Raw genomic sequence first — 27,985 nt, 5'->3', positions numbered from 1 at the left:
AACCTTTTGGAGCTTCTCACATTTTTTCATAAAATCACCATTAAATGTAATCTGATCTTTGTCAAAATCATACAGATGAAAATACAGTGTCTGCTTGAACTAAAACCCCCCAAACATTTAAAGGTTTTCACATTTTAATGAGGATAGCATGATAGCAACAATGACAGAACGGGGAAAATAAGTGAACCTTCTGCCTATGGAGACTTAAAGAGCAATTGAAAGCAATTTTTACCAAACATTTTAAGTAAGTGTGTACCCAATCCCTGATGAGTGGTTTAAAGCTGCCCTGCCCACTGTAAAACACACACACCTGGTAAGAAATGTCTTGATAAGAAGCATTGTCTTATGTGCATCATGGCTCGGTCAAAAGAGCTGTCTGAAGGCCTGCGATCAAGGATTAATGATTTGTATAAAGCTGGGAAAGGATACAAAACCATCTCTAAAAGTCTGGATGTTCATCAGTCTACAGTCAAAGAAGATGTCTACAAATGGAGAGTTTGGCACTGTTGCTTCTATCCCAAGGAGTGGCCCTCCACCAAAGATGACACCAAGAGTTCAGTGCAGAATACTCATAGAGGTAAAAAAAAAAAAAGAACCCTAGAGTGTCTTCTAAAGACTTACATAAATCACTGGCAAAGTCCAATATCTATGTGCACACATCAACTATATGTAAAACTATGGCCAAGAATGGTGTTCATGGGAGGACTCCACGGAGGAAACCACTGCTGTCTAAAGTAAAATTGTTGCTCGTTTAAAAGCACTTGGACACTCCACAGAGGTTTTGGCAAAATATTTTGTGGACTGATAAAACCAAAGTTGAATTGTCTGGGAGTAACACACAACGTCATGTGTGGAGGAAAAATGGAGCAGCTCACCGACATGAAGACCTCATCATGATTTGGGCTGTTTTGCTGCCTCAGGGCCTGGACAACTTGTAATCATTTAATGGAAGAATGAATTCAAAAGTTTATTTAGGATGTTTTGCAGGAAAAACTGAGGCCGTCTGTCAGACAGTTGAAGCTAAAAGGAGGATGGATGCTGCAACAAGACAATGATCCAAAACACAGAAATAATCAACTTCAGAATAGTTTCAGAAGAACAAAATACACATTCTGGAGTGACCAAGTCCAAGTCCAGACTTGAACCCCATTGTGGCATGACCTAAAAACAGCGATTCATGCCAGACATCCCAGGAATCTGACTGGACTACAGGACTTTTGTAGAGAAGAATGGGCCAAGATTAGTCCTGATTGATATGCCAGACTGATCTGCAGCTACAAGAAGCGTCTGGTTGAAGTTATTGCTACCAAAAAGGGGGGGGGGGGGGGGGGTGTCACAAAATATTAAATGTTCACTAACTTATTCCCCCCTTCTGTCATTATTTGCATGCTATCCTCATTAAAATATGAAAACCTATAACTGTTTGGGTGGTTTTAGTTAAAGCAGACACTGTTTTTTCATCTGTGTGATTTAGACAAAGATCAGATCACATTTGATGGTGATTTTATGCAGAAATCTGAGAAATTCCAAAAGGTTCAGATACTTTTTCATACCACTGTATCACATGGGAGTATGATATACTCCCATTGTGATGATTATTCATTGTTTCGTTTATTTGGAGAAAGCAGCGAGCAGGAAGGGGTTCAGAGGGGACAGAAAGGAAAATAGAAAAGGAGACAGAAGAGAAGAGCAAACAACAACAAATCCTAAAAAGTCTTAATTGCACAGAATTACGGTATCACACAGTAGTACTGCATCTCTATAAGGCATCTCTATATTGGATCTACATTTAGGCACTAAAACTTAAAAGTGGTTGTGCAAGCATTTTAAGCAGCTCAATAATTTAAAACAAACTGTTTTGTGCACTTAGTATGCTTTCCTAATGTACATTTATTGAATTATTACTATCATGTACATCATGAACGCGACAAAATATCTTAAATATATTCGGGGATGTTTGAAATTGCTCAGTAGAAGTCATTTGCTTTCAAATAAGACAACTATTTTATCTTGATAATTTAGTCAAATGTTAATCTAAATTTCAATTTTTTTTCTGTATCCTTTCTAACTTTAGGCAAAAAGGATTGGTCGCCAAATAACAGAGTAGCGAAAGGTGGTTTAATTAGCTGTCAGATTATATGGCTCTCTTCCTATAATTGTATCAATAAAGATGGGGATTTTCGGTATAATGCTAGGTGTTATGCGTATAAGGGAGAAATCGGATTCACTCAAACTATAACTAATGGATATTAGGCTTATTGGTGGGAGCCGACACCCCAATGATCTTGGAGTCCACCGTGGGGCTGACGACACCCTGGATTAGGTTTTTGTTGCAGTCGCCGACGTTGCCTTCAGAGATCCTTTTCGAGCACGTAACGCTTCCCGTCAGGTCCATCAGATCTTCAAGGGCTCGGGTGTTACTTATACCACATTGCTGGATTTCATTCACCGGTGAAAATTCAGGAATGGAAATCAATTCTTCCTTTGAAGCTGGGCTGAGATAATATCACAAAATTAGCATTTTGGATTCTGAGTTTATGTGGACGGTCGATGTTACTCACCTGACATCCATGGACTTCACCTCATCATGAGACTGCTTCACCTCCAGTGGCTGCAAGTAGATAGAGGGTGGTGGCCGCAGTCCCAAAGGTCGGGCCGTAACACGTTCTATGGTTCCCCCCTCTGAGGATGTAATTTTCTGTTTGCTTCCCTCTGCTGTCATATGATCTTTCATATCATTTTGATTAACCCTGTCACTTTCCATAATGGTTGGTTCTTTGAATGGTTCCTTGTCTTTACAATTGATCCTTGGCTTCTTGTTTGCATTGACCTGCATTTCCCTGTTCTTGAGTTGGGGATCATCAATACCATCCTTGTTTATCTTGTTCGCATCTATTATTTTTTCAGAGTCCGGCCTTTTGTCGGGAACAATGTGAACTAGGATCTCTGGTCGAGCATTGTTTTCAACATGCTTCTGACAAACCGTCTGTGCTTCTTTCTGACTTGTGACCTGCTCTTTACACCATTTAACGTCTTGCTGAGCTTTACTTCCAACAGCCTTTAAGTCCCCTGTGGAAAATGACAAATATCACAGAAGGCTTCACGTCATTGGAATGACCCAGCGTCCACCAACCGTATTGGATTTGAGACTAATCTCGTAAAGGGTGTTAAAACGTGGAAAATGCTGAATTTTGCATCCTTTACCAGGCTCTTCTGCTTGTTCAGGGTTTCTACAGGTATCAGAAAATCTCATTTTTGTTTTTTAATGCAACTTTATACTAATTTAATGCCCATGCCCAACTGCAGATAGTTTCACACACACAAATTGTACGTAGAGTTGTCCGATAATGACTTTTTAACTTATAACCCATATTGTCCAACTCCAAAAATCCGATACCGATATCAAACCCATACCGATATATGCGGTCGTGGACTTAACATACTATGGCTAATTGTATTGTGATGCCTAGGCCTGTCGCGATAACAAATTTTAGTGTGCGATAATTTATCTCATAAATTATTGCGATATTATTGCACCCCCCCCAAATTTTTTTAAAACCAATTTACAATAACACAGTGAGAATACAGTATATTTGAATTAGGGCTGTCAAAATTATCGCGTTAACGAGCGGTAATTAATTTTAAAAAATTAATCATGTTAAAATATTTGACGCAATTAACGAACATGCCCCGCTCAGACAGATTTCAATGACAGTACAGTGAAATGCCCACTTGTTAATTGTGTTTTATGGAGTTTTGCCGCCCTCTGCTGGCGCTTGAGTGCGACTGATTTTATAGGCTCCAGCACCCATGAGCATTGTGTAAGTAATTATTGACATCAACAATGGCGGGATACTAGTCTATTTTTTGATTGAAAATTTTACAAATTTTATTAAAACGAAAACATTAAGATGGGTTTTAATATAAAATTTCTATAACTTGTACTAACATTTATCTTTTAAGAACTACAAGTCTTTCCATCCATGGATCGCTTTAACAGAATGTTCATAATGTTAATGCCATCTTGTTGATTTATTGTTATAATAAACAAATACAGTCCTTATGTACCGTATGTTGAATATATATATCCATCTTGTGTCTTATCTTTCCATTCCAACAATAATTTACAGAAAAATATGGCATATTTTATAGATGGTTTGAATTGCGATTAATTGTGATTAATTACGATTTATTAATTTTTAAGCTGTAATTAACTCGATTAAAAATTTTAATCGTTTGACAGCCCTAATTTTAATAGATCAAGTAGACCCATTTAAACGCGATATTTACTCTTAAATTCAAAAAATACTTTTTAAGAAATCACAACTAAAAACAATAGACAATGCCTCTTAAGTAAAAGACAACAATATTAATACCACACAGAAACACAGAATAAATAAAATGTGTTTTTCAAGAAAAAAAAAAATGCACTTAATAACTTAAGCATTTAGGCAAATGAAAACTTTGTATAAAACTTGTATAAAAGTGCTGAGAACAATCTTTACTGTTTGTGAAGTGAGGCGGGGCACACTTGTCTCTTAGCAGCTAGGTTTACTACATGAGCAAGACATCCTATTTGTGGTCCGAATCCATCTGTGTCACGTACTGAATTAACAATATTTGCAACATTATCTATAGTCACTGGTACAGATGTATTTGGCCTTCTTAACTTCCATTCAGTCATGACTCTTTAGAATTTGATGTAGTATATGGACTACGTGTCCCATAATCACTCTGGGCTCACGTAACCAATGGCATGGGACGTAGCACATCTAGTTTGCCATTTCATGATATCTAGTGTGCGCGCGCATTAAAAAAGTTGGCTAACGCCGCTGTACTCACGTCTGCTCATTACTGCACAACACCAGCATATCACAATCGACTTTCATAAACAGGACGAGTTTGAAGCACAGCGCTCTTAATTTGCAACTCAATGTTCATCATTTCCATTCAGCTGTCCGTTGTCAAAGCGAGGTTGTTCGTAGCAGCCAAGTCGGTAACAATGTTTTGGCGGACTTTGTTGTAAATATCCGGCGTTGTGCCGAAAAATAGCCGTCTCGCGTGAAATGTCACCCCTGACGGGAGCGCCCACACGTCAACAACACCGGCGCACCAGAGATGGTCCGCTGTCAATCCGGAGCACTGACGCGGCCGGTATACGTTGGGAATGCGAACGGGAATGATTGGCTCCGGCGCTATTTTTTGCCGGACCTGGAACGAAGATGCATTTTGCGCAGTTGGTAACAAGGAATCCGAACTTTTAACAGCACGTCGGCCGCACGCGCGCACGCACCTGCACGCGGGGCGATAAATCGCAGCGGAAAAATTACCGCCTTCATTTTTATTTATCGTGCGATAAATGGAATTATTGCATATTGCGACAGGCTTAGTGATGCCCCATTGAATACTTTAATAATGATAAATGTAACAACTTCAGGGTTTTCCAATAAGCATTCTGTGAAAAATAAGAGAACAACTTTAACCAAAGTTATGGAAAACGTGCCAATATTGCACTGCTACATTTGTTGTTGAAATCAAAATAGTGCAGACATCCGTTTCTTGGATCACGTGCAAAGTGCCAACAAGGGAATGCTCACACAGTGCTTCTGGCTCAAAATAACAAAGGCACACAGCTTCAGTACAGTGAATGAGGGATATTATGGGTTTATAATCATCGGCGGGATTTGACTTTTGGGTCAGGGGGGCACATGTTGATGACCCCGAAGCGCTGTGTCAGCAATAAAATTAACTTACAAGAATATTTATAATAATAAGTTGAAAATGAGCGTTTTGTTCCCCATCATTCTTGAGGGGAATTCTACATCAGGCTGCTTAGGACAGCTATACTTTTCGCCAAGATCGTCATCCAGTGAATATGGTACGCCCGCCGGCGTCGTGCCAATGTATCTACTCCCATCAAAATTTGTATCCCCTGGGCGGAGCCACTGCGCTGCACTGATTTGCTTGATTTCCGTGTTTTGGTGATGTAGTTACAGTGGGGCAAATAAGTATTTAGTCAACCACTAATTGTGCAAGTTCTCCCACTTGAAAATATTAGAGAGGCCTGTAATTGTCAACATGGGTAAACCTCAACCATGAGAGACAAAATGTGGAAGAAGAAAAAAAACAGAAAATCACATTGTTTGTTTTTTAAAGAATTTATTTGAAAATCATGGTGGAATATAAGTATTTGGTCAATACCAAAAGTTCATCAATACTTTGTTATGTACCCTTTGTTGGCAATAACGGAGGCCAAACGTTTTCTGTAACTTCACAAGCTTTTCACACACTGTTGCTGGTATTTTGGCCCATTCCTCCATGCAGATCTCCTCTAGAGCAGTGATGTTTTGGGGCTGTCATTGGGCAACACGGACTTTCAACTCCCTCCACAGATTTTCTATGGGGTTGACATCTGGAGACTGGCTAGGCCACTCCAGGACCTTGAAATGCTTCTTACGAAGCCACTCCTTTGTTGCCCTGGCTGTGTGTTTGGGATCATTGTCATGCTGAAAGACCCAGCCACGTCTCATCTTCAATGCCCTTGCTGATGGAAGGAGATTTTCACTCGAAATCTCTCGATAGATGGCCCAATTCATTCTTTCCTTTACACAGATTAGTCATCCTGGTCCCTTTGCAGAAAAACAGCCCCAAAGCATGTTTCCACCCCTATGCTTCACAGTGGGTATGGTGTTCTTCGGATGCAATTCAGTATTCTTTCTCCTCCAAACACGAGAACCTGTGTTTCTACCAAAAAGTTCTATTTTGGTTTCATCTGACCATAACACATTCTCCCAGTCCTCTTCTGGATCATCCAAATGCTCTCTAGTGAACCACAGACGGGCCTGGACGTGTATTTTCTTTAGCAGGGGGCGACGTCTGGCAATGCAGGATTTGAGTCCCTGGCGGCGCATTGCGTTACTTATAGTAGCCTTTGTTACTGTGGTGCCAGCTCTCTGTAGGTCATTCACTAGGTTCCCCCGTGTGGTTCTGGGATTTTTGCCCACCGTTCTTGTTATCATTTTGACGCCACGGGGTGAGATCTTGCATTGAGCCCCAGATCGAGGGAGATTATCAGCGGTCTTGTATGTCTTCCATTTTCTAATAATTGCTCCCACAGTTGATTTCTTTACACCAAGCGTTTTACCTATTGCAGATTCAGTCTTCCCAGCCTGGTGCAGGTCTTGCCATAGTGGAGTTTGGCGTATGACTGAGGTTGCGGACAGGTGTTTTTTATACCGATAATGAGTTAAAACAGGTACCATTAATACAGGTAACGAGTGGAGCCTCGTGAGATCTCGTTAAAAGAAGTTAGACCTCTTTAACAGCCAGAAATCTTGCTTGTTTGTAGGTGACGAAATACTTATTTTCCACTCTAATTTGGAAATAAATTCCTTAAAAATCAAACAATGTGATTTTCTGTTTATTTTTCCACATTCTGTCTCTCATGGTTGAGGTTTACCCATGTTGACAATTACAGGCCTCTTTAATCTTTTCAAGTAGGAGAACTTGCACAATTGGTGGTTGACTAAATACTTATTCGCCCCACTGTATTTACAAGTTGGTTAGGTTTTGAAAAAGTGAGCATGGTGCAGTATGCAACTTTGATTTGCTTGGGGTTTTCATAGTAGGTGTGTAGTTTCTTCTTAGCATCCTTTGAGTCACGTTTCTTAAGTATTTCCCTCCTAGTTTTAGCCCTAACACTGTTATATTTGACAAGTCATCCTATGGTAATAAAACATGCATTTGCATTACTTCAAATAGAGAGGAAATGCAGCATTGCTATGCAGGATTAAATGTAGAACTATTACAGCTAAAAAAAATAAATAATGAAAATACACTCTCAAGTTAATTCATTTGTAGTCTCTTCTAAATAGTCCATTCTACACGTGACAATGTTGTCTCTATAGAGCTGTGACAGAACTATAGCGGGTGCATTCATTTATAGCCAGCTCCCATGGTACTGCTCTCCACTAAATGTCATATTCCAAGTGGATTTAAATGTGAGCTAATTTTAGAACAATGACACAGCTCATTATGTAGACAATTATATTAGCCCACCCTACGTTTTTCGCCAAAGTATACATTTGACAGATAATATCCAAGGAAATTATTACACCAACATTATCATCAATTTTCAAGCTTTATACTCACTTGATGCATTATGCATACGCCTGCATTTTTTGCGATATTCATGCATCATTCACTCATAAATGGAAATTTAAAAATAAATCTTGCGATAAATTTTTTCTTAGCCCATGCACCGCCAGTTTTTTTAGGATATTTTCAGTACTGTATTCAGTTTTTGCATTTTCCTGCTAAAAAAACAAGCAGAAAATAAAACCTCCTTAATGGAAAGCTATTTTTTTCTAATGTGCCAGCTCAGCGATAGATATCTGCCATGCATGCAGCTGCAAGGCATATTAAAGAGGTGACATAAGCAGGGGAAGCAGACAAAAGTATTTGGATAGCAACTAAATCAGATGAAGTAAATTACTAACCTGGTGGTGACCTGGTCTCCACCTGTTCATCCTTCAGGTTCAGTGTAAAAAAACGATGATGAAATCAATAGGACGCAAAACCAAAGTATCACCATGGAATTTAATAAATACACATTCAACAAATAGTCAAAGTTGGAAAAAATAAGAAAAATAACATTGTCACATCAGTGGGGGTTTGAAGGCAGCAAGGCATCTGTATGAGAGGAAGTCTCTTACAGTACCTTCACGTCAGCTTCGCCTTTCCTCGTTCTCTTCATGATCTCCTCAATTCTCTGTAAAAAAGTGTCAACATGTAAATGTGTGACAAACAGAAAAAAGTTCTTTGTAATGACCTTCTTTCTCAGCTGCCGCTCCTCTTCTTCCTGTTGCGTCAAATACTCTCGGTCTTGGCGCTGACGCTGCACTTCTTCGAGTACTTCAATTTGAACCTTTTCTCTCTGTAGATATAGAGAAGCTTTAAGGACTGCGCTAACTGAAGAAAGTATAGCTTGCTGATTAATGTTTTGTTTTAAAATCTACAGTGCCCTCCATAATTATTAGCACCCCTGAAAAAGATGTGTTTTTTAGCTTCTAGTATTTTTTATTTTTTATTCAAATAATATGGGACCTTAATGAAAAAAAAAAGAGAAAAGTCCAACCTTCAATACAAGTGCATTCATTCAGTGGGGAAAAAAATCCCACATAAAGAAAAAAATATTTGACATCAAACAATGTGTGTCACAATTATTAGCACCCCTGGTGTTAATACCTTGTACAACTCCCCTTTGCCAACAAAACAAGGTCTGGGGACTGAGATGGCCATGGGAAGAGCTTGATTTCGTGTCTGGTGAACCATTTCTGAGTAGATTTGGCCATATATTTAGGGTCATTGTCTTGCTGAAAGACCCAGTGACGACCCATCTTCAGCTTTCGGGCAGAGGGCAACAGATTTTTAAAAAAAATACACACCGTGTGCTTAGGTCAGATGAGACCAAGATTGAGCTTTTTGGCAACAAACACTCTAAGTGGGTCTGGCGTGCCACGAAAGATGCGCATGCGAAAAAGCACCTCATACCCACTGTGAAGTATGGGGGTGGGTATGAGGTGCTGTGGGGCTGTTTCGCTTCCAAAGGCCCTGGGAACCTTGTTAGGGTGCATGGCATCATGAATGCTTTGAAATACCAGGACATTTTAAATCAAAATCTGTTGCCCTCTGCCCGAAAGCTGAAGATGGGTCTACACAATAGCGAAAACGGGCGGGCCAGCTGGCCGTTTATGAGCAAAAAAATTGTGATTTAGACATTTCTGCATCCATATTTTAAAAAAATCCACTTTTGCGTGTTTTATTTGACATAACATTTCAATCTAAAAACTTTCAGCACAGCACCATGGGGAAGAAGTGTTGGGAGAACTACAAGTCTGTCAAGGCTGGCTATAAGTTGACCCAGAAGGTGCTGACGCCCTGATAGTGAAGTCTATGATATAATAAAATAAATAAATAATCAAACTAACAAAAAGAAACAATATAAAACCCTAATATGTATGTATACTTTAATAAATTGTTTTTAAGCACTGCCAATGTAATAATTATGATATGTAACTGAAATATACTGTATGTAAAAAAAAAAAGAATGATTTGTACATGTATACATGCATTTATCTTAACATTTTTAAATAAAATGCTGTATTTTTTGTTTCGTTTTTTTTTCCCAATTGAAAAAAATCCACTGAGGGTGCGAAGTTTGAACCGCGACATAGCGAGGGATTACTGTACTACATTACAGCTGCATCTCTAAGGAAAATATGTTTTATCTAGCATTCGGTTGTATTGTATTCACGTTACACGAACCCAAGCAACGCTGGGCCATATTACTAGTGATGTATAAAATTGCAAATAATTTGATAAGCTTAATATCTTTGAAAAATTATTTTCCATTTTTAAATTTTTCATTACATACCGTATTGGCCCGAATATAAGACGGCCCTCATTATAAGACAACCCCCTCTTTTTCAAGACTCAAGTTTGAAAAAATTTGGTGTTCAAAAAGTCTTAATTTTTATACAGAAAATAATTACAGTACATCTGGAACAAATGATTATAACGACATATTTGAGAGAAATTCAAATTCAAATCTTAATATCTGAACATTTATATATGTAAACTAAAGTGCAATCACATTCGTAAATGAATGGCTTCTGGTTTTTGAAATGTAAATAAACCAATCTATGGTGATAAAACAACAAAATTGCAATAACTGCATTAACCATTAAAGTGAAGTCTAACTGTAACTGTAGTCTTGAAACAAATCTGAATAAGGAAAAACATTGCAATAAAATAATGCAAACTGGTTAAACTTGAGAGTAGCTGAGATCTGTTTTGACAGAACATCGCTTCAACGATATCTGGCGCCATCTAGCGTCGTGAATGGATAAAACGTCTAGACCGCGGATATAAGACGACCCCCACTTTTTCAGTCTTATTTCAATGCAAAAAAAAAACGTCTTATATACGGGCCAATACAATACAATGATCTCTTACCTCCTTCTCCTGAAGGTCCTGTAGTCGTTTGTGTTCTTGTTGTATTGTCTTGTTGAAATCTGGGCCATTTTTCCCAAAAACCTTGATTTCACGCTGCCGTTGTTCTTGCGCATGCATGGTCAGTTGTTCTTCCTTTGGCCTAACAGAAGCGAACCTCGTGCACATTATTCACAAGTCAATCATACTGGCTTCCGTCAAACAATGATTTCACCTTGCTTCATCGGCTTTCTCTTGTTTTTTGTCCTCAAATTCCTTCTGCACGCAAGCCAGGCGTCTCCGCTCGGCGAGCAACTTGCTCGCCTCATCCGCGTTGGTAATTCCGGCTGCTACTTTCCCTGAGGTCGGGCACGGCGATGCCTCTGTTGAACAAATGCATAAAGGCTAAAAGAGCAAATCTTAGGTTAGTCAACAGCGTTATCAGACGCCTACCTCTTTTCTTCTCTCCGTTGTGAGTAACATCCTTTTTATCAGGTGCATCACCTTTGAGGACTTCGGATGAACTGACTTTAAATGTGTCTGCTGCATTGTGATTGTGGATGTTTACTTTTCCTAGAGCTTCACCCTTCCAGTGTGCTTTCTTATCATTGGCTAGCCAAGGTTTGGTCTCGTGGGTGGTACTGGGAGACTCCATGCGTGTCTTAAAACCTAGCCTAGAGTGATACATTTGACTAAATCACAAAAAATGTTTGGTAAGAAAAATTTGACTTTAGAATTTCAACACCAGACAAATCATCTCACTTGGAGGTAGTTTGCGCCTTCTGTTTGGTGGCATTAGCAGGAGAATCAGATCTTTTCTTGGTCATTGTAACACCTGGGGACGGAGCTCTCTTCTCTCTTTGCAGACGCTCTTTCTGCAAGCAGCAGAGAACAGTGTTGTCACTAACGCGTTACTAAGTAATTGTATTGTATTGCTATTGTAATCTGAGTACTTTCTTTCAGTAACGAGCAATCTAACATGTTCATTTTTCCAAACCAGTAATGTGATCTAACCTGAAGTTAGTTTCCTTAGTGTATGTGCGTTACTATTTTGTTATTGCCTTATAATGTATGTAGAATGAAGAATATTGTAGTCAAGTATGAAGAACATTTTGAATAGAAAACTTTAGTAAGGGGGACATGTAAATAAATTATAGAATTAAAAGATTTGTTATTAATGCTGTCACTGAGTAGCATTTGAAATCAGAAAGGTTCCTGTCAGGAATGAACGGGCAGGCAGGCAGGTTGTTATGGACCCAAATGCAGGGAAAACGAAAAAGGCAGCGAGGCAGGTGGCAGAGAACTCAAAAGGGCTTTAATGATAACTAACAAAAGGCACAAAGTACAAAACAAAGGCTGTGGTGATCAAAAAACTATCAACAAATAACTTAGGTCACTAACAAAGGCTGAATATCAAAAACTTACTGAGACGAACACGAGGGCTAGGACTGGACTTCAACTTTGACGCAGGCACAGACATTGACATAGACAATGACGCAGCAAGGAGTGAACAGAAAATGGGAGCATATATACACAAGCAGACAAGGGATAACGAGACAAGGAACAGCTGGGTAACACAGGTGGATGCAGATTGCCGAATACACTGGGAAAACACACACAGGTGAGAGTAATGGGTAATCACAGGACAAGTCACACAAGGAGAAACCAAACACAAAACCTAACAGGTTCCCACTACGCGTTCGTTTCCATGGTAACCGCTCAAAGTTACTTCCTGTTTTGGTCTCGAGTCACACGCGTGAAGTGTTTCGGGACTTAGAAAGGGTTGTAGAGCGACGGTGTACATTCGAGCCAAGCCACCATTTGAGATTTGCGGGGGAAAATTGATCTGTGTGCATCCATGAATAAATGTGAGTATTTTTCCTTCATTCTGGAGGGTTCCAGCGATAGGTTGCGCATCCGTTTCGTAGATTTGCCGTTGCAACAGCGGATCGTCGGCGAGCATTGTTTACATATTAGTGTTGCACGTTTATGCCGTAATCTTTGGGATGTGTTGTTTGTCTGACTGAGTGTAAAGTGCTTAGTTGCCGCCACGTTTTGTTGCCAAATTGACGGCGTGTGTGTACGGCGTACTTCCGGGTTGTGCGTGCGCATTCACGCCTGCCCCCACCTTTGTGTTTATTGCACTGTGCAATAGCGTACCACATGAATCCTATTTTTAGACCGCGACGTCGCCATCGTAACCCAGAAGTGGGCCAACATAGACACGCCCTCGAATACAACTCATTTTATTAGTACTTGTTTTCTGCCGGTAATCTTTCAAAAAAGAACATGTCGAGTAAACACTGCTGCTACGGAACTTGTAGAAACGATTCTAGACATTACGACATATGAAGGATGTTTTCTTCATACGTTTCCCGAAGCCAAAAAAAGAGGACAAAATGTGATCACCTTGTGCGGACGTCTTATAGATCAGTTTAACGTCAGCAAGGTGAAGCCGTTCACCTTCATATACAGTAAACATTTTTTGGGGGGCCAAGGTCCTACAGAGGACGAAGAGGTAAGACATTTTGATATTTATACTTATTTTTTAGCGTGGCATTTTGCCGTGCTGCTTCTGTCTGACAATGAATGACCTGAAAAAAATAAAATGGTATCTGACTGCCGCTGTTGTCACCTTTTCTATTGTAACAACTTTAGTAAGAGGGACATGTAAATAAATTATAGAATTAAAAGATTTGTTATTAATGCTGTCACTGAGTAGCATTTGAAATCACAACACAAAAATAGCAATGTAAATTACCCCAAAGAACGGTCAGAAAAAAAAAAAATCCTTGTCATCACTACGTAAGCTGAATATCAAAACTTGTTATTCAATATTTTCTGCGCCCTATGGCATACTGGGGGCGGGGTTCAATAAGCTTCGGCTTCTCCCGTCTGCCCTTTTCCTTTTGGGTTGAATTAATTGTAAACACATATAAATGCTGTATATTTGTCAGGATTTGTCATGCCTGGCGGAAGGAAGGAAGGAAGGAAGGAAGGAAGGAAGGAAGGAAGGAAGGAAGGAAGGAAGGAAGGAAGGAAGGAAGGAAGGAAGGAAGGAAGGAAGGAAGGAAGGTAAGGGAGGAAGGAAGGGAGGGAGGGAGGGAGGGAGGGAGGAAGGAAGGAAGGAAGGAAGGAAGGAAGGAAGGAAGGAAGGAAGGAAGGAAGGAAGGAAGGAACAGAAAGTGATGTCAGAGGATATAATATAAAAGAAAGACAGGGCATACGGTGGTAAACGATAGATCGTTGAAACAGGAGAATGTAATCGAATGTAATTGTCAGTGGCGTTAGGCAATGCACACAAGAAAAACGTGTCTATAAAAAAGCTACCTCTGGATCAGGTCGGCTCTTTTTCCTGTCTTTTTCTGCCCTCAGCACTCAAGCAATCTCCTGAATTGAACATGTATGTTGTTCCACATCTTTACCGGTGAATTTGGCACCAGGGACATCATTTTCGGACAGGTAGGTTTAGCTCAGTAAACATCTCGTTCGTACAGTATTTACATGCATTTAGCATTGGGACAAATGCGAGCTTGACCTGCTTAGCAACAATTGCTAACATCATGAATACTAATGAGCCAAAGTGACTTGTTGCGTGCGGTACGCCATTAATTTGTTTGTTGATTATTGTGCAGTCAATTTGCATTGTTTTACATTGGCACTGATATGCTGTTAACCCTAAACCCTAACCCAAAGTTGTTGACATTAGGCTTAATCTTCGAGTTAGTGGGGGTTTAATTAGTTGGTGGAGTCGATTTCAACAAATTCCATGCAGTTTGTCAGTTATTTGTTAGTTTCAGGGCTCTGGAGTGGCTAAGCTAGCGTGAGTCAGTGGTGGTTGAAATCAACTCCATCGACTAATTAAACCTTATGTGAAAATTTCTGATCTTGCGATGACATTTTTCTGTTGTCATTCTTATGTTGAGGCAGCAAAGAGAGAAAAATTAGTAAAAAGTAACTGATAAATTACTTTTAGTTACTTTGATAATAAACTAATCAGTAATCTGATAACTTTTTTGAGGCATAATCGGTAATAAATTACTTTTTAAAGTAATCGGTGACATCACTGGCAGACCAGTGTTGTCTATTTGTTCTCAAGAGTAAGGGTACACCGTGTCAGCATGTGTCGCGCCTGACCTTGGGAGTGTTGGGAGTGGAGAAAGAGCCTTCCAGGAGTCCGCTTCTGTAGGATTCACCGGGGCTTCGTGAAGTGTACAAAGGTGACCTGCGAGGACTGCAGGGCGCTGCATGACAACAAATAGGATGCTTATTAAATGACAGCAGATGGATGTCAATTCAGAAGCAGCGGTGGGTGGAGACATCGAGTGTGAAGCTTACAGCCGTGTTTACCGGCACTAGAAGAACAAAAAAATATTCTGACATTTTGATGTTGTGGTATGAATTATAAGGCATCAATGTTAAATTCCAGATTTTCCTGAATTATTTAATTTTCAGTGTAATTTCACCACATGAATGCAAAACCAACAGTGACACGCTACGACATCGAAACACATGCTGCACCCTCGTCCTCAACACACACACAGTACAGCAAAAACTGTTTTCTTGCTCTCCCACATGACCTCTCACTCCATCTGTTACCATCTGTGAGGTATAATCTCTAAAAAGTGTAGCTATTTCTATTTTAGTGTTTGCATTTATGTTCTAGGTCATGTGCAATTAATCTCCAAAATGCAAAATGAACACATCTGTTCATCAAAAGTCATTAAGATGATTCTAGGAAATCAAACACACCAACCCAATGTTTAAAATACATTTTTAATTATGTAAAATAGTATTTATACACAGCTCTATTGGATTTAATCACTGTGCCTAATGTTATGACCAGTGAACGTTATTATGAGTTAAAATTGTTTTGATATTGAAACCCCTCTTGATGTTTTCATTTTTGTACAATTTGTAAAATTAGTTTAACTAGTAGGTCGCCACTGTTGGTGACGTCACATGGTTACCCTGCCAGGCTTCCAGAGTATGACTCCAGCGACATAAACATATCATCTGTTCAACCCTTTCAATTTGAACACGAAAGGAACATTAATGAGCATGACAGATATTTCACAAAACGAGCAGCAAATGCAAAATGAACAGGAAAGACGGGATGAGACGAGACGCGAGTAGAAAAAAAACAGTGTTCTGCCAAAATGTGCTACACCGGGAAAATGTCAACAAGAGGCGAATTTGACACCCAAAGTACTACCGTGCGCTTTCAGCTTGTTTTGTTTAGATGCATACAGACAGAACATACTAAAGATGCCTTAAGAAACTACCCAAAAGTCGTAATATCAAATAAGGGTGGCTTAAATATGCTACGTGACTAATGTGATCAACAGATCAACAATCATCACCCCGAGCGTCCATTGCGTGCTTAAAACATGGCGCCCTGCATAGGTCAAAAAAATGTACTAAATATTATAGAATATTTTATGAGTTTCTATTAACATATCTTAGTAAAGGAGAACAATTGTGACTTATTAGAGCCCACAAGTCTTTAAATCCAAGGTTTCCTTTAAAACACAGCATGCAGGCACAATAAAATAGTTTGCCTTTGCCTCATGCTGCATTCGAATCCCACTCAAAGGCAAACAAATGCAGGTATAAAGTAATAACTGCGGCATGGGGATATCCATTTGGGAGTGGAGAGGGCCGGGGGGAGCTGAACATTACCAGATTCGCTGACAGCAGGAAGAGGGGAGGCAAGGCCATGGGAAAGGGTGACGGCAGCAGAGTAAGAGAGCGATGCATTCTCAGTTTCACCTAAAGTCAGTCGGTGGAGCAGAGCACAGCATTATCAACATTGCATTCAACCAGCATTCGATACTCAAATGTGACACTGCAATGACATTTCGCAACAACAACAACTAAAAATCATGCTATTGCTATGTGTACACAAACACGATGGTACATAGTTGTATTGAGTTCATTTTGTCTACACTTATAGATTAGTTGAATTTTTCTTTCATCACAGACAATTGTTTTAGGTTGTTTTAATTACCTGACATGTTTCGGCGAAGACTTCCACCTTCATCAGAGTCACCGGTGTTGGTGTGACGCATCTTTATCAGCTGATGGATGAAGGTGTGACTCACCTGTCAGATTGACAGGAGTGTCACCCCCTCTGCTGACCATTCACTCTTCCAGGATGCTGGTCCAGGTGGTAGAGAGTGTGAAAGCCCCCTCGTCCCTGTTTATGGTCCTCTGGCCCCGCTTGCGAATCTCAATGGCCTCCCTGATCTAGTGCTGATGTTTTCTTCCTTCAGCGCAGATGACTCTGGCCTTTTCCCAGTCCATCAGGTGGATTTCCCTTTTGAAGTGATTGGTGATGGCTGACTTGTGATGTTCCTGTTGTGCTTGTTCTCTTACTGCCCTTGTTTGTCTTATTGTCGTCTCCTTTTCACACTCTTTCTTGTATTCTGTTTTTCTTGTAATAAAGCTCTTCCTTGTCCCCCCGATGTATGATTTATTGCATGATTTGCATGGAATTTCATTTATGGAGTTACATTTGTTTTCTGGGAGGATTTTGTCCTTTGGATGGACCAATATCTGGCGAAGTGTTGTGTGTGGTTTGACCGGTGTGTTTATGTTGGTATTTTTTTCTGACTCTTTGGATACGTTCCGTGACTCCTCTCACGTACGGCAACGTCACCATATCTCGGTGTTCTTGTTTTTTTTTTGCGTGTGTGTGTTTCTGTGTTGTGTTTTGTTCTTGTTTTTAACCTGTCTTGCACTTTTTTCTATTGCCCACTGTGGAGCATTGAGGGAGGCAATTGAGATCCGTAAGCGGGGCCCGAGGACCATCAACAGGGACGAGTGGGCTTACACGCTCTCTCCCACCTGGGCCAGCATCCTGGAAGAGTGAATGCTCAGCAGATGGCGTGACTCACCTGCCACACCTTCATCCATCAGCTGATAAAGACGCGTCACACCAACACCGGTGACTCTCTGATGAAGGCGGAAGTGTTCGCCGAAACGTGTCAGGTAATTAAAAAAGCCTGAAACAAATGTCTGTGATAAAAGAAAAATTCAACTAAACTATGGTTCATATTTTTAGTAGCCTGGCGCTACAGCAATGTCATTGCAGTTAAGTCACACATCCCTGTCTCTAAGGAAATTTTAAAAAAGACTCAATTCTAATCATGCATTTTTCCTTTCGCATGCCATCGTGTCAGAAATAATCAGGCCAAGAGGAACGCTTCGCTAGAAATTTAGAGCACTTACAATTTCCAGGCATCTTTAAATGTCATCTAATAAGATCCAATACAAGAGCTGCATAAAAATGTTACTATTATAAAGATACTTATTAAGAATCAGGATTTATTAATGTAATTCATTCAATTGTAAGATGCAAAATTTTGATTAGCCAGATTACTGTACACAAAAACTACAGCACACATCTCGCTTGGCTCACCAAATCCTCCCTGCAATTTGTACTGTAAATGTACAGTCCCTGACAAAAGTCTTGTTTATCCATTTTGTAGAAACAATTGCTAATAACCTGACTTTTAATCATTCAATTGGTTTCAGAAATTGATCATGTGAAAGCTAAGACCCTCCCAAATGATGTTGAATGTACAAAAATATGTTTCACTGAAAAAAGATTCATCATTTAATGAAGACATAAAGTTCAAATTTTGGCAAGACAAAAGTTTTGTCGCCTACAGAAAGTAGTGTGAAAATTGAACAAAAAATGTACTTTAAATACAAAACTTTGTTACATAACATAAGCGAATTAAGTAGTGGTGCTGTGAGATCCAAATTTAATATTTTGTATGACTTCCATGGGCTTCAGCAAGGATTCATACAATTTATTGATGAAGTCATCAGGAACATCAAAGAAAGCAGTCTTGCATGCCTCCCAGAGTTCATCAACATTCTTGGGTTTCGTCTTCCATGCTTCCTCTCATCCTACCCCAGACATGCTCAATGATGTTCATGTCTGGTGACTGGGCTGGCCAGTCCTGGAGGATCTTGATTTTCTTTGCCTTGAGGAACTTTGAGGGAGAGATTAAGGTATGCCTTTTTATGGTTAGGAATGTAAGAGGCAGCTAAGATTTGTTGATATTTCAGACTATTGCTTCCACAATTTGACCTTTTTGTCTTCATTAAATGATAAATCTTTTTTCAGTGAAACAAATATATTTTTGTACATTCAACATCATTTGGGAGGGTCTTAGCTTTCATAAGAGCCATTTCTGAAACCAATTGAATAATTAAAAGTCAGGTTATTAGTAATTGTTTCTACAAAATGGATAAGCGACAAGACTTTTGTCAGGGACTGGAATGTTAGGTATTTCGGAAAATCTGGTCAAATATGTTCAATTCATGACTTTTTTTTGGCAATGTTTTGTTTTATTTTACTGTTTGGAAGTGTGTTCTTTTCAATGTCACGTGGATTTGTTTTCATACAGCTGTTGTATTGGTTCAGATTAGATTATGTGTGTGGCGTACATATTTTCAAGGCATATATTCACAGATGACTAATATATTCTCACCCGCTCCAACAAGATAGCCTCTGTTCATGCGCTTGTGTCTGTTCTCCAGGTTTAAGCTGCGCTCCAGTGAGCGTCGCATCAGGGCCTCCAGACGCTCCTAAATGCGATACAGTTAATTTTTTTTACTCCATCCAGTAACTTTTTCACCTCCAAATTCAAATTGGAAATTCGGATTATGAGTCAAATTGGACATTGACATTTTCAAATAATTATGATTTTTGTGTGTGTGTTTTCTTTTGCATTAGGAATGATCTGGATTGAGCTGACCCTCTCTTCCTCAAGCTGCATTCTTCGCTTTTCCTCCACTGCAGCTCGGCGCTGATCCTCCTTGTGTCTCTGCTCCTCCAGCCGCTTCCAACGCTCCTCCACCGTGCGCTCATACTGCAGCTGAGATCGCCGCTCTTTCTCCCTGATCAGCTGCTCTCTGGCCGCTGGAAAAATAAGTCATTGGTAAGTTATTCATGAAAAGAAAATGAATGAAGTGTGGAATGGTTCCCCAAATTAGGTTACCGTGATTTTCGGACTATTAGCCGCTACTTTTTCCCTTAATTTTGAATCCTGCAGTTTATAGTCCAGTGCGGCCTATTTGTGGATTTATTTGGGTAAATAGGTAACACTTTATTTGACAGCGGTGTCATAACACCATCATAGTGTGACATGACACTATCATGGGCTTTACTGAATGCTTATGACAGATGTCATTAAGTGTCATCTGGCAAATTATGTCAGTAACTCCCATTTATTTCCAGGTTAGATCTTTTACATCCATTCAAAAGTGAGATAATTTGCCACCAAATACTAACACTAATTGACATCTGTTATAAGCATTCGTGAACGCTCATGACTGTGTCATGTCATAATTATGATTGTCTAATGACAGTCTTATTGGCACCATCGTCAAAGTGTTACTAAACACCATAACTAGCAATTAATTAAAAAACTCGAACAGTAACTGAAGAAATTATTAGCACAGAACATGAACTTTGATTGTAATCTACATCTGTAGCGCTGCAATGCATGCTAGGAAGCAAGTCGGACAATAACAGTGTTGACAGCAGGTGGCAGCAGAGGTTGACTGTAGTGCTGCAACGATTAATCGATTAACTCGAGTATTCGATTAGAAAAAAATATTCAAATTATATTTTGTTGCTTCGAGTATTCGTTTAGTTAAAGTGGCGTTGTGATGGTTAATTTTGAAAGTGTTTGCATTTAGTTTTATTGATGAGGGTGATTACACTGCCCTCTGGTCTGCCTCTTTTCACATGGCTGAATCCAACTGCACCCCGTTAAGACCAACCTAAGCTAAGTTTTTTTTTTTTCGCTATTTTTTTTAATGGATTTTTAAAGCTCCCTGTTAAGACCAATGTAAGCTAAGTTTTTGTTTGAGCTAATGTTTTTTAATGCATTCTTAATTTAGTTTATCGGTATATTTAGCCGGTTTTTTTTGTTTGTTTTTTTTGTGGGAATATGTGACTGAACCATTTGTTAAGAGCATTGTAAAGAAAAAAAAAAATCTTAGCATTGTGTAGCATTCAAGCTAGCGGAATTTTTCTATATAAGTTAGCCAATTGTTCTTTTGTTGTACATAGATACTCATTTTTAAAAAATGTATACCGTTTGAGGCTCAGCACAGGTATTTTAAATTTTCATGTTCCTTATCTGATTACTTGATTATTCAAACTAACTAGTCCATCGATTAATCGACTACTAAAATATTCGATAGCTGCAGTCCTAGTTGACTGTCTCCCCCAAGGGAGCAGTGATAGCCAATTGAAGCTTCTTGAAACAATGAAGCTTTGCAGCCAATTGGTTCAAAGCTTCATGGCGGTTCATTTGGTCTTATGACAGTCGTACGATGTTGCTGTCAAAGTGTTACCGATTGATATCTTTTTGTGTAAATATCCCATAATACATTGAGGACAGCTGAGGCATATAGTCCAGTGTGGCTTATCTATGAACAAATGTTGTTTTCATGTCAAATTTGGTGGGTGGCGGCTTATACTCTGGGTGAGTCTTATAGTGCAAAAATTACGGTAAATATGTTTTTTGCTTTCTAAAAACAAACGAGTTATGGTAAATGTATTAGAAATAAAGATGTCCCGATCGATCGATCACGTCATTTTCAAAGTATCAGAATCGGCAAAAAAATATCGGACATGCCTTTTTTTTATTTTTTTATTTTTTTTAAATTAATTCGTTTTCTAATTGTATTTAACGTTAGAGACAAAATGTCTTACACTCATCCAGAGTCTTTAGCTTTGGCTTAAAGCAAGGCTATCAAATTTATCGCGTTAACGGTGGTAATTAATTTTTTAAAAAATTAATCATGTTAAAATATTTAACGCAATTAACGCATGCGCTGCATGACCCACTCATGCATTGTCGTGTTCAATCTATAATGGCGCCGATTTACCTAAAAATAGAGCTAAAAGGCAGCGTAAAATGAGTAGAGTGAATTTTGGCAGTCTTTGGAGTGTTTTTTTATTTGGCTAAAGCCTTAAAATCTCTTTCTAAACAATTAGACATATCGTGGGAAAGCAATGTGGGGAAGAAAGGTAGTAGTTGATTTTTTCCATTTACACCCTATGTTCTTTCCCAACGCAGAAAAGATATATCAATTGGTGTCACTACGCACAGTCATGGTTGCACTTCCGATCATGCATTTGGGCAGAACAGTTAAATGGCTACAGTATCATTTACTGAAAGCTCAACAAATACACTAGATGGAAATATTTTGTCACAATATACAAAGTCACATTTATCCTTTAAGAATTACAAGTCTTTCTATTCGTGGATCCCTCTCACAGAAAGAATGTTAATAATGTAAATGCGATCTTGAGGATTTATTGTCATAACAAACAAATACAGTACTTATGTACTGTATGTTGAATGTATATATTCGTCCGAGCTTTATTCATTTTTTTCTTAATGCATTGCCAAAATGTATATGATCGGGAAAAATTATCGGGAATGATTGGAATTGAATCGGTAGAGAAAAAAAAGCAATCGGAGCGGGAAATATCAGGATCGGCAGATACTCAAACTAAAACGATCAGGATCAGATCGGGAGCAAAAAAACATGATCGGAACAACCCTAATTAGAAATCAAATTATGTTATAAGATATCAACTGAGAGCAATGTGTAATAGCTTAGGATATATTTACGTTTTAAACTGTTAAAACAGGCAGACCTTTTTCACCAAATTCTCATTGACAATGCACCACATAGCATTTGCTGTACCAACATTAATGATTGTGAGGAAGTTGTCTGTCATCCTGACAGTCATCTATGAGGAGACCAATTTCTCTGGACTACTCTCTATGTGCAGGTCAGATTCACTGCAATGACACAGCTCATCATTTCAGCGAGCCCAGAGCGCTCAGTGTGAATGTTCTACTGGCAAAGCAATTAGGCAGTTGTGGGGGTAAATGTCAGAAAAAGAAGCCTGAAGCCATTTCAGAGTGAAAAATAGAGACAAATTTAGGCGTTGTGACTGAAAAGTGGTGCGCGCTTACCAAGGCTTCTGTCCCTCTCCTCCCGTCTCTCTTTGGCTAAACGCATTCTGTCATCTGTCTTCATGAAACCCTCCACAGCTGATGGATAGACAGCAGGGAAAACCAATACAAGCTAATTACAGACAAACATAAAATTCACACTAAAGAGTGACACTTACTTGGTTTGCCCACATGGCTGGTGTTGATGTTCGCAATCAAGTGTGAAGAGGGTGCATGTCCATTTAAGATAGGCTTCTTGTCAGCGTTAGCTGCCGACAGAATTATCAGTACGGAAGGATGAGAGGCGCGACATTTGAGTTTTGTTTCAACAGCGGCTGCAGTGTTGATTTGGATTACTCACTTGTTTTTTTAGTTCTGGCTGGGGAGCTGTGATTGTTAGTTCCGCTCTTCTTCTCAGGATGTAGAGGGACAGTCGGAGGTGCCATCTTTTCCTCTGTAGTGCAAAAATCATATGTGAAATCATGATTAACGTCAAATTTGTCACAATGCCGCAATTTGCTGGTCATTTTGGGTGGAACTGTATAAACCAGTACTCGGCACTTAAGGGAAATTAATTCACACATCCCATAGATTTATTTAGGTTGTAGTTGTACTATGTTCCTTGTTGTTTTACCATGCTAGGAGTGATTTTTTCAAGGACTCAAGATAATTATTATATTTTTCGTACCATGCTTAAATCACTAAATTCTTTAAAGATATGGGTGTAAAGCAGTCTCGATTCTTGGTTAAAAGCAAAAAACCGGGCAGTTAGCATTTATTTTATGTAAATATTGCCAAGTAGGACGCCAATGCTGTAGCGGCTAATTTCTCCCAACGGTTTTTTTCATGTTTTAAAATGCTTGCATTTATTCACAAGAATTTTCATCGTAAAAAGCTCTTTGTTGTGAGAATGCTAAAGACTAGCATCATATTCGACATATTTCCGTAAAATAAATGGTAACTGCACGTTTTTTTGCTTTTAACCAAGAATCGAGACTGTTTTACGTTAATATCTATAAAGAATTCACGGATTTAAGCATTTATTCATAAGAATTTTTTTCGTAAAAAGATCTTTGTTGTGATAAGGCAGTGCCACATTGGCTTAAAGACTAGCAACATTCGACATATTTACATAAAATATATGCTAACTGCCCGTTTTTTTGCTTTTAACCAAGAATCGAGACTGTTTTACAGTCATATTTATAAAGAATTCAAGGATTTAAGCATTTATACACAAGAATTTTCATTGTAAAAAGCTCTTTTTTGTGTTAAGGCAGCACCCATTGGCGAAAAGACTAGCATCACATTCGACATATTTACGTAAAATAAATGCTAACTGCTCGTTTTTTTGCTTTTAACCAAGAATCGAGACTGTTTTACGTTCATATCTATAAAGAATTCAGCGATTTAAGAATGTATTCACAAACATTTTCATCGAAAAAAGCTCTTTGTTGTGATAAGGCGGCGCCATATTGGCTAAAAGACTAGCATCACATTCGACAATTTTACGTAAATTAAACACTAATTGCCCAGTGTTTTGCTTTTAACCTAGAATTGAGACTGTTTTACATCCATATCTTCAAAGAATTCAGGGATTTAAGCAATCATTCACAAGAATTTTCATCGTAAAAAGCACTTTGTTGTGGTAAGGCGGCGCCACATTGATGAAAATACTAGCATCACATTCAACATATTTTCGTAAAACAAATGCTAACAGCCGTTTTTTTTTTTTTTTTTTTTTTGCTTTTAACCAAGAATCGAGACTGTTTTACATTCATAACTATAAAAAATTCAAGCATTTATTCACAAGAATTTTCATCGTAAAAAGCTCTATGTTGTGATAAGGTGGCGCCTCATTGGCCAAAAGACTAGCATCACATTTGACATATTTCTGTAAAATAAATGCTACCTGCCCGTTTTTTTTTTTTTTTTTTGCTTTTAACCAAGAATCGAGACTGTTTTATGTTCATATTTACAAAGAATTCAGGGATTTAAGCATTTCTTCACAAGAATTTTCATCGTAAAAAGCTTTGTTGTGATAAGGCGGCGCCACAATGGCTTAAAGACTAGCATCACATTCGACATATTTACGTAAAATAATTGGTAACTGTACAGTTTTTTTTGCTTTTAACCAAGAATCGAGACTGTTTTACGTTCATATCTATAAAAAATTCAGAGATTTAAGCATATATTCACAAGATTTTTCAACGTAAAAAGCTCTTTGTGTTTGAATGAATTGGCCCCGCGCCCCTTGTCTCGTCAATATATTATTAAGTCCATGGATCCTTTTAATTCATAAAAGTAACTATGAAGGAACTATTCACTATTCAAACTAGGAACTATTTTCTCCACTAGAAGGCATATATGCTCTTTGGACGAATAATGCTTCATTTCTGTCTTTTTTTTTTTCCTCTTGCCGGAATTCAATGATTTTTCCTTTGTATTTCTGTAACGGGTTATTGTACATTATCAATGATAATAATTGATCGGTCTGATAATAGGAATTATGATGTCATCCCAATAAATCCGATAACATAATATATTATCGTCCCTATTAATAATATTTTTGGCACGTGTCGGATTGGGATTTGTGTGTTTGTTTCCACTCCTGTTTTTCCAGCATGCATTTTTGTTACTGTTCATTATAATAATGTTCATGTCATCATGAAAATTCTGGTTCGGTCAAAGGCAAATCTAAACTGAATCAACCACTAGTATTTTTGACCTACAGGTGTTCAAAAACTCAGGTGAATATACATTGAAAATTTATATACATTATATATATTTATTTATATATATATATATTATCGGTAATCATATCCGTATCGGCCTTGAGGAGCAGGAAGTTATCAATATTGGTATCGGTTTCAAAAAATGGATATCGTGCACCCCTAATTATCATTATAACAACAGTTCATATATATGTTTTTGCTGACAGAAAAAAATACGATTGATTAAGTAAAATAAATCAGCAGTTACTCACAATTTAACTCATTACTTGAGTAGTCGTTTCACTGGATACTTTTTTACTTGTACTTGAGTACATTTTTTGGATGACTACTTTTACTTGAGTAATATTTTGAAGTAACGCGACTCTTGATTGAGTAAATTTTTGGCCATTCTACCCACCTATGCTTCTATAGTATCTAAGTTAAAAAAATTGGGTTTGTGGTTGACTACACAACATGGCGCCGCCACAATATAACAGGCTGAGTTCAGCCAATTTGTCTTCAATGAGGAGTGAACCTCAATGTGACATCAGCATTTAGATGTTCAATTCCCTGAGTAGGCATTGATATGGTTACAGGAAATGCGATAACTGACCTGCTGAGGTTTCTTTTCTTTCAGGGTGTGGAGCGTATACATTGACTTAAACTTTTTGCATTATCATCATCATCATTGGCGTGGGAGGAAACTCGTCTAATCTCTCGAGGGGCTGCTGCATTGAGCCATGTCAATGCGCTCAAAACCCTTCAAAGCTTTTCGACGAGTGAATGACGTCATTACAAAAACAACGCAGATCTACGTTTTGCCTTTAAATATCCGATAAACTCTTCCGCAAGAACAATCGCTGAATTTACAGGAGGTCGTTTTTTTCCTTTTTTTAATAAATTGCATATGTTTACAAATAAATAAAGCATGGCCATGCATCATCATCATCATGCGCACATGTATTGTTTGCATCGAGCACTTTGCGCAGCTTTTACAGAAAACAACAACGATCGCCTCGTGAAAGCATCACATTAAAGAATTTATTTGTTGTAAATATTTACCTGCTGTCACGGATTCGGATAGTGTTGCAGTGTTGGCCATGGTGGTCAGAAAAGATGCTTCAAAACAAGCTGCAGTGACGCCGCTATGCAGCTCTGGTGTCCGCTTTCACCAGGGAACCTCCTGAGGATAAAACAACCTCAGCATGCAGCTAAATGGTCCTTATGAAGGTCGTTCCGAGGGCTAAGAACAAGGAGTCTGGCGCCGATGTTGGAGAAGAGAGAGATACTGAGGTGACATTTACTAGCCAGTGAACACAGCGGAATCATGCACTGACTGCATGACGCACTACAGCCACGGCCATGGGGGGAGTGTCTCTTGGAAAGCATCAACAAAAAGAACTATCTTGTTTTTTTTTTTTTTTTTAAAACCTTTTTTTCTTATCTAAATGGATCATAAACAGGGGTGAAAGTGGCTAGAATTTCTTGCCGGAACTCCCAGACAAAAAGGTTGACATGACAGGAGAAACTGATTTTCATTCAAAATTGTATTTTAGAGCAGGGGTGTCAAACCAATTCCGCAAAGGGCCAAGAGCGTTCAACCGAAGACTGTGCAAACAGATTAACCAAGGGCGTAGGTTTGGTCTTAATATTGGTAGGGACAATATAACAGCATAACCTGAATGTCCACTTTTTGCTGGGGACGGGACATTAATTAAAACAAACATATTTAGTGGATGGGGGTCAGGGCTACATTTCTCACCAATATGAACCTAAATAAGCCAAATCAGGGGTGCCCAAACTTTTCCCTGTGAGGGCCACATAACTTTTACCTTCTCTGATGAGGGGCCGGGGTCAGTTTGTAACAGAAAAAGTGTGACGATTGCAGGAGTGCCTAAATGTAAAAATGTTATTGTTTTTCAGAAAGCCACAATCAAATAACCCTTTCTGGGTTCTTCACGGAACAAAAGTACATAAAATAGAAATAATAATATAATATAATAATAATAATTTAAAAAAAAACACTATTAATTAAATAGATAATAACCAAATAACCCTCTCTGAGTTCTTCACAGAAAAGGCCAGGAAATAAATAACACTATTGAGAAAAAAATTTTTTTCAAAATGCTCTCTGGTATTGTTCAGAGGGCTGGACCAAATGTGGAGGCGGGCCGTAGTTTGGGGACCCCTGGGCTAAATGATCAATGCAAAATAAATCTGTGTTGTCCTATACTAACTTTCACACTACAAATTTATAACGTCTTAATCAGATAATTTTTG

The 27,985-nt window shown here is 38.7% G+C and overlaps 1 protein-coding gene across 4 annotated transcripts; it reads right to left on the bottom strand.

Annotated features, from left to right (window-relative positions):
* Positions 1 to 77: 77 nt before the first annotated feature.
* map7d2a (MAP7 domain containing 2a) lies at positions 78 to 27,063 on the bottom strand. Of its 4 annotated transcripts, none has more exons than XM_057821320.1 (17): positions 26,768 to 27,063; positions 23,356 to 23,448; positions 23,174 to 23,263; positions 23,016 to 23,093; positions 19,767 to 19,930; positions 19,500 to 19,596; positions 16,675 to 16,764; positions 15,130 to 15,236; positions 11,755 to 11,867; positions 11,446 to 11,684; positions 11,228 to 11,375; positions 11,017 to 11,155; positions 8,831 to 8,935; positions 8,720 to 8,770; positions 8,499 to 8,529; positions 2,562 to 3,069; positions 79 to 2,495 (listed from the first exon to the last, which is right to left on the bottom strand). In XM_057821320.1, the coding sequence occupies exons 1-17, from the start codon at positions 26,805 to 26,807 to the stop codon at positions 2,240 to 2,242; spliced, it is 2,349 nt and encodes a 782-aa protein (XP_057677303.1). In that variant the 5' UTR covers positions 26,808 to 27,063; the 3' UTR covers positions 79 to 2,239. The 4 variants fall into 4 exon arrangements, with proteins under 4 accessions (XP_057677307.1, XP_057677303.1, XP_057677305.1 ...); XM_057821322.1 differs by lacking the exon at positions 26,768 to 27,063 and adding an exon at positions 26,319 to 26,730; XM_057821321.1 differs by having other exon boundaries at positions 81 to 2,495; positions 11,446 to 11,666.
* Between the last annotated feature and the right edge of the window lie 922 nt (positions 27,064 to 27,985).

This window comes from Corythoichthys intestinalis, chromosome 18, assembly GCF_030265065.1.
Source record: "Corythoichthys intestinalis isolate RoL2023-P3 chromosome 18, ASM3026506v1, whole genome shotgun sequence".
Lineage (NCBI taxonomy): Eukaryota > Metazoa > Chordata > Actinopteri > Syngnathiformes > Syngnathidae > Corythoichthys > Corythoichthys intestinalis.
The sequence above is the reverse complement of the archived record's forward strand: the minus strand, read 5'-3'. Positions and strand labels throughout refer to the sequence as shown.

What these genes read in the sequence shown, in the direction of transcription:
- map7d2a (XM_057821320.1), bottom strand. Translation starts at nt 26,807, where the DNA reads ATGGCCAACACTGCAACACTATCCGAATCCGTGACAGCAG. An exon ending in GGAGACCAGGTCACCACCAG is followed by an intron (nt 3,070 to 8,498) that starts GTTAGTAATTTA and finishes CATTTTCCACAG; the next exon opens with GGGACTTAAAGGCTGTTGGA. An exon ending in GTGAAGTCCATGGATGTCAG is followed by an intron (nt 2,496 to 2,561) that starts GTGAGTAACATC and finishes ATATTATCTCAG; the next exon opens with CCCAGCTTCAAAGGAAGAAT.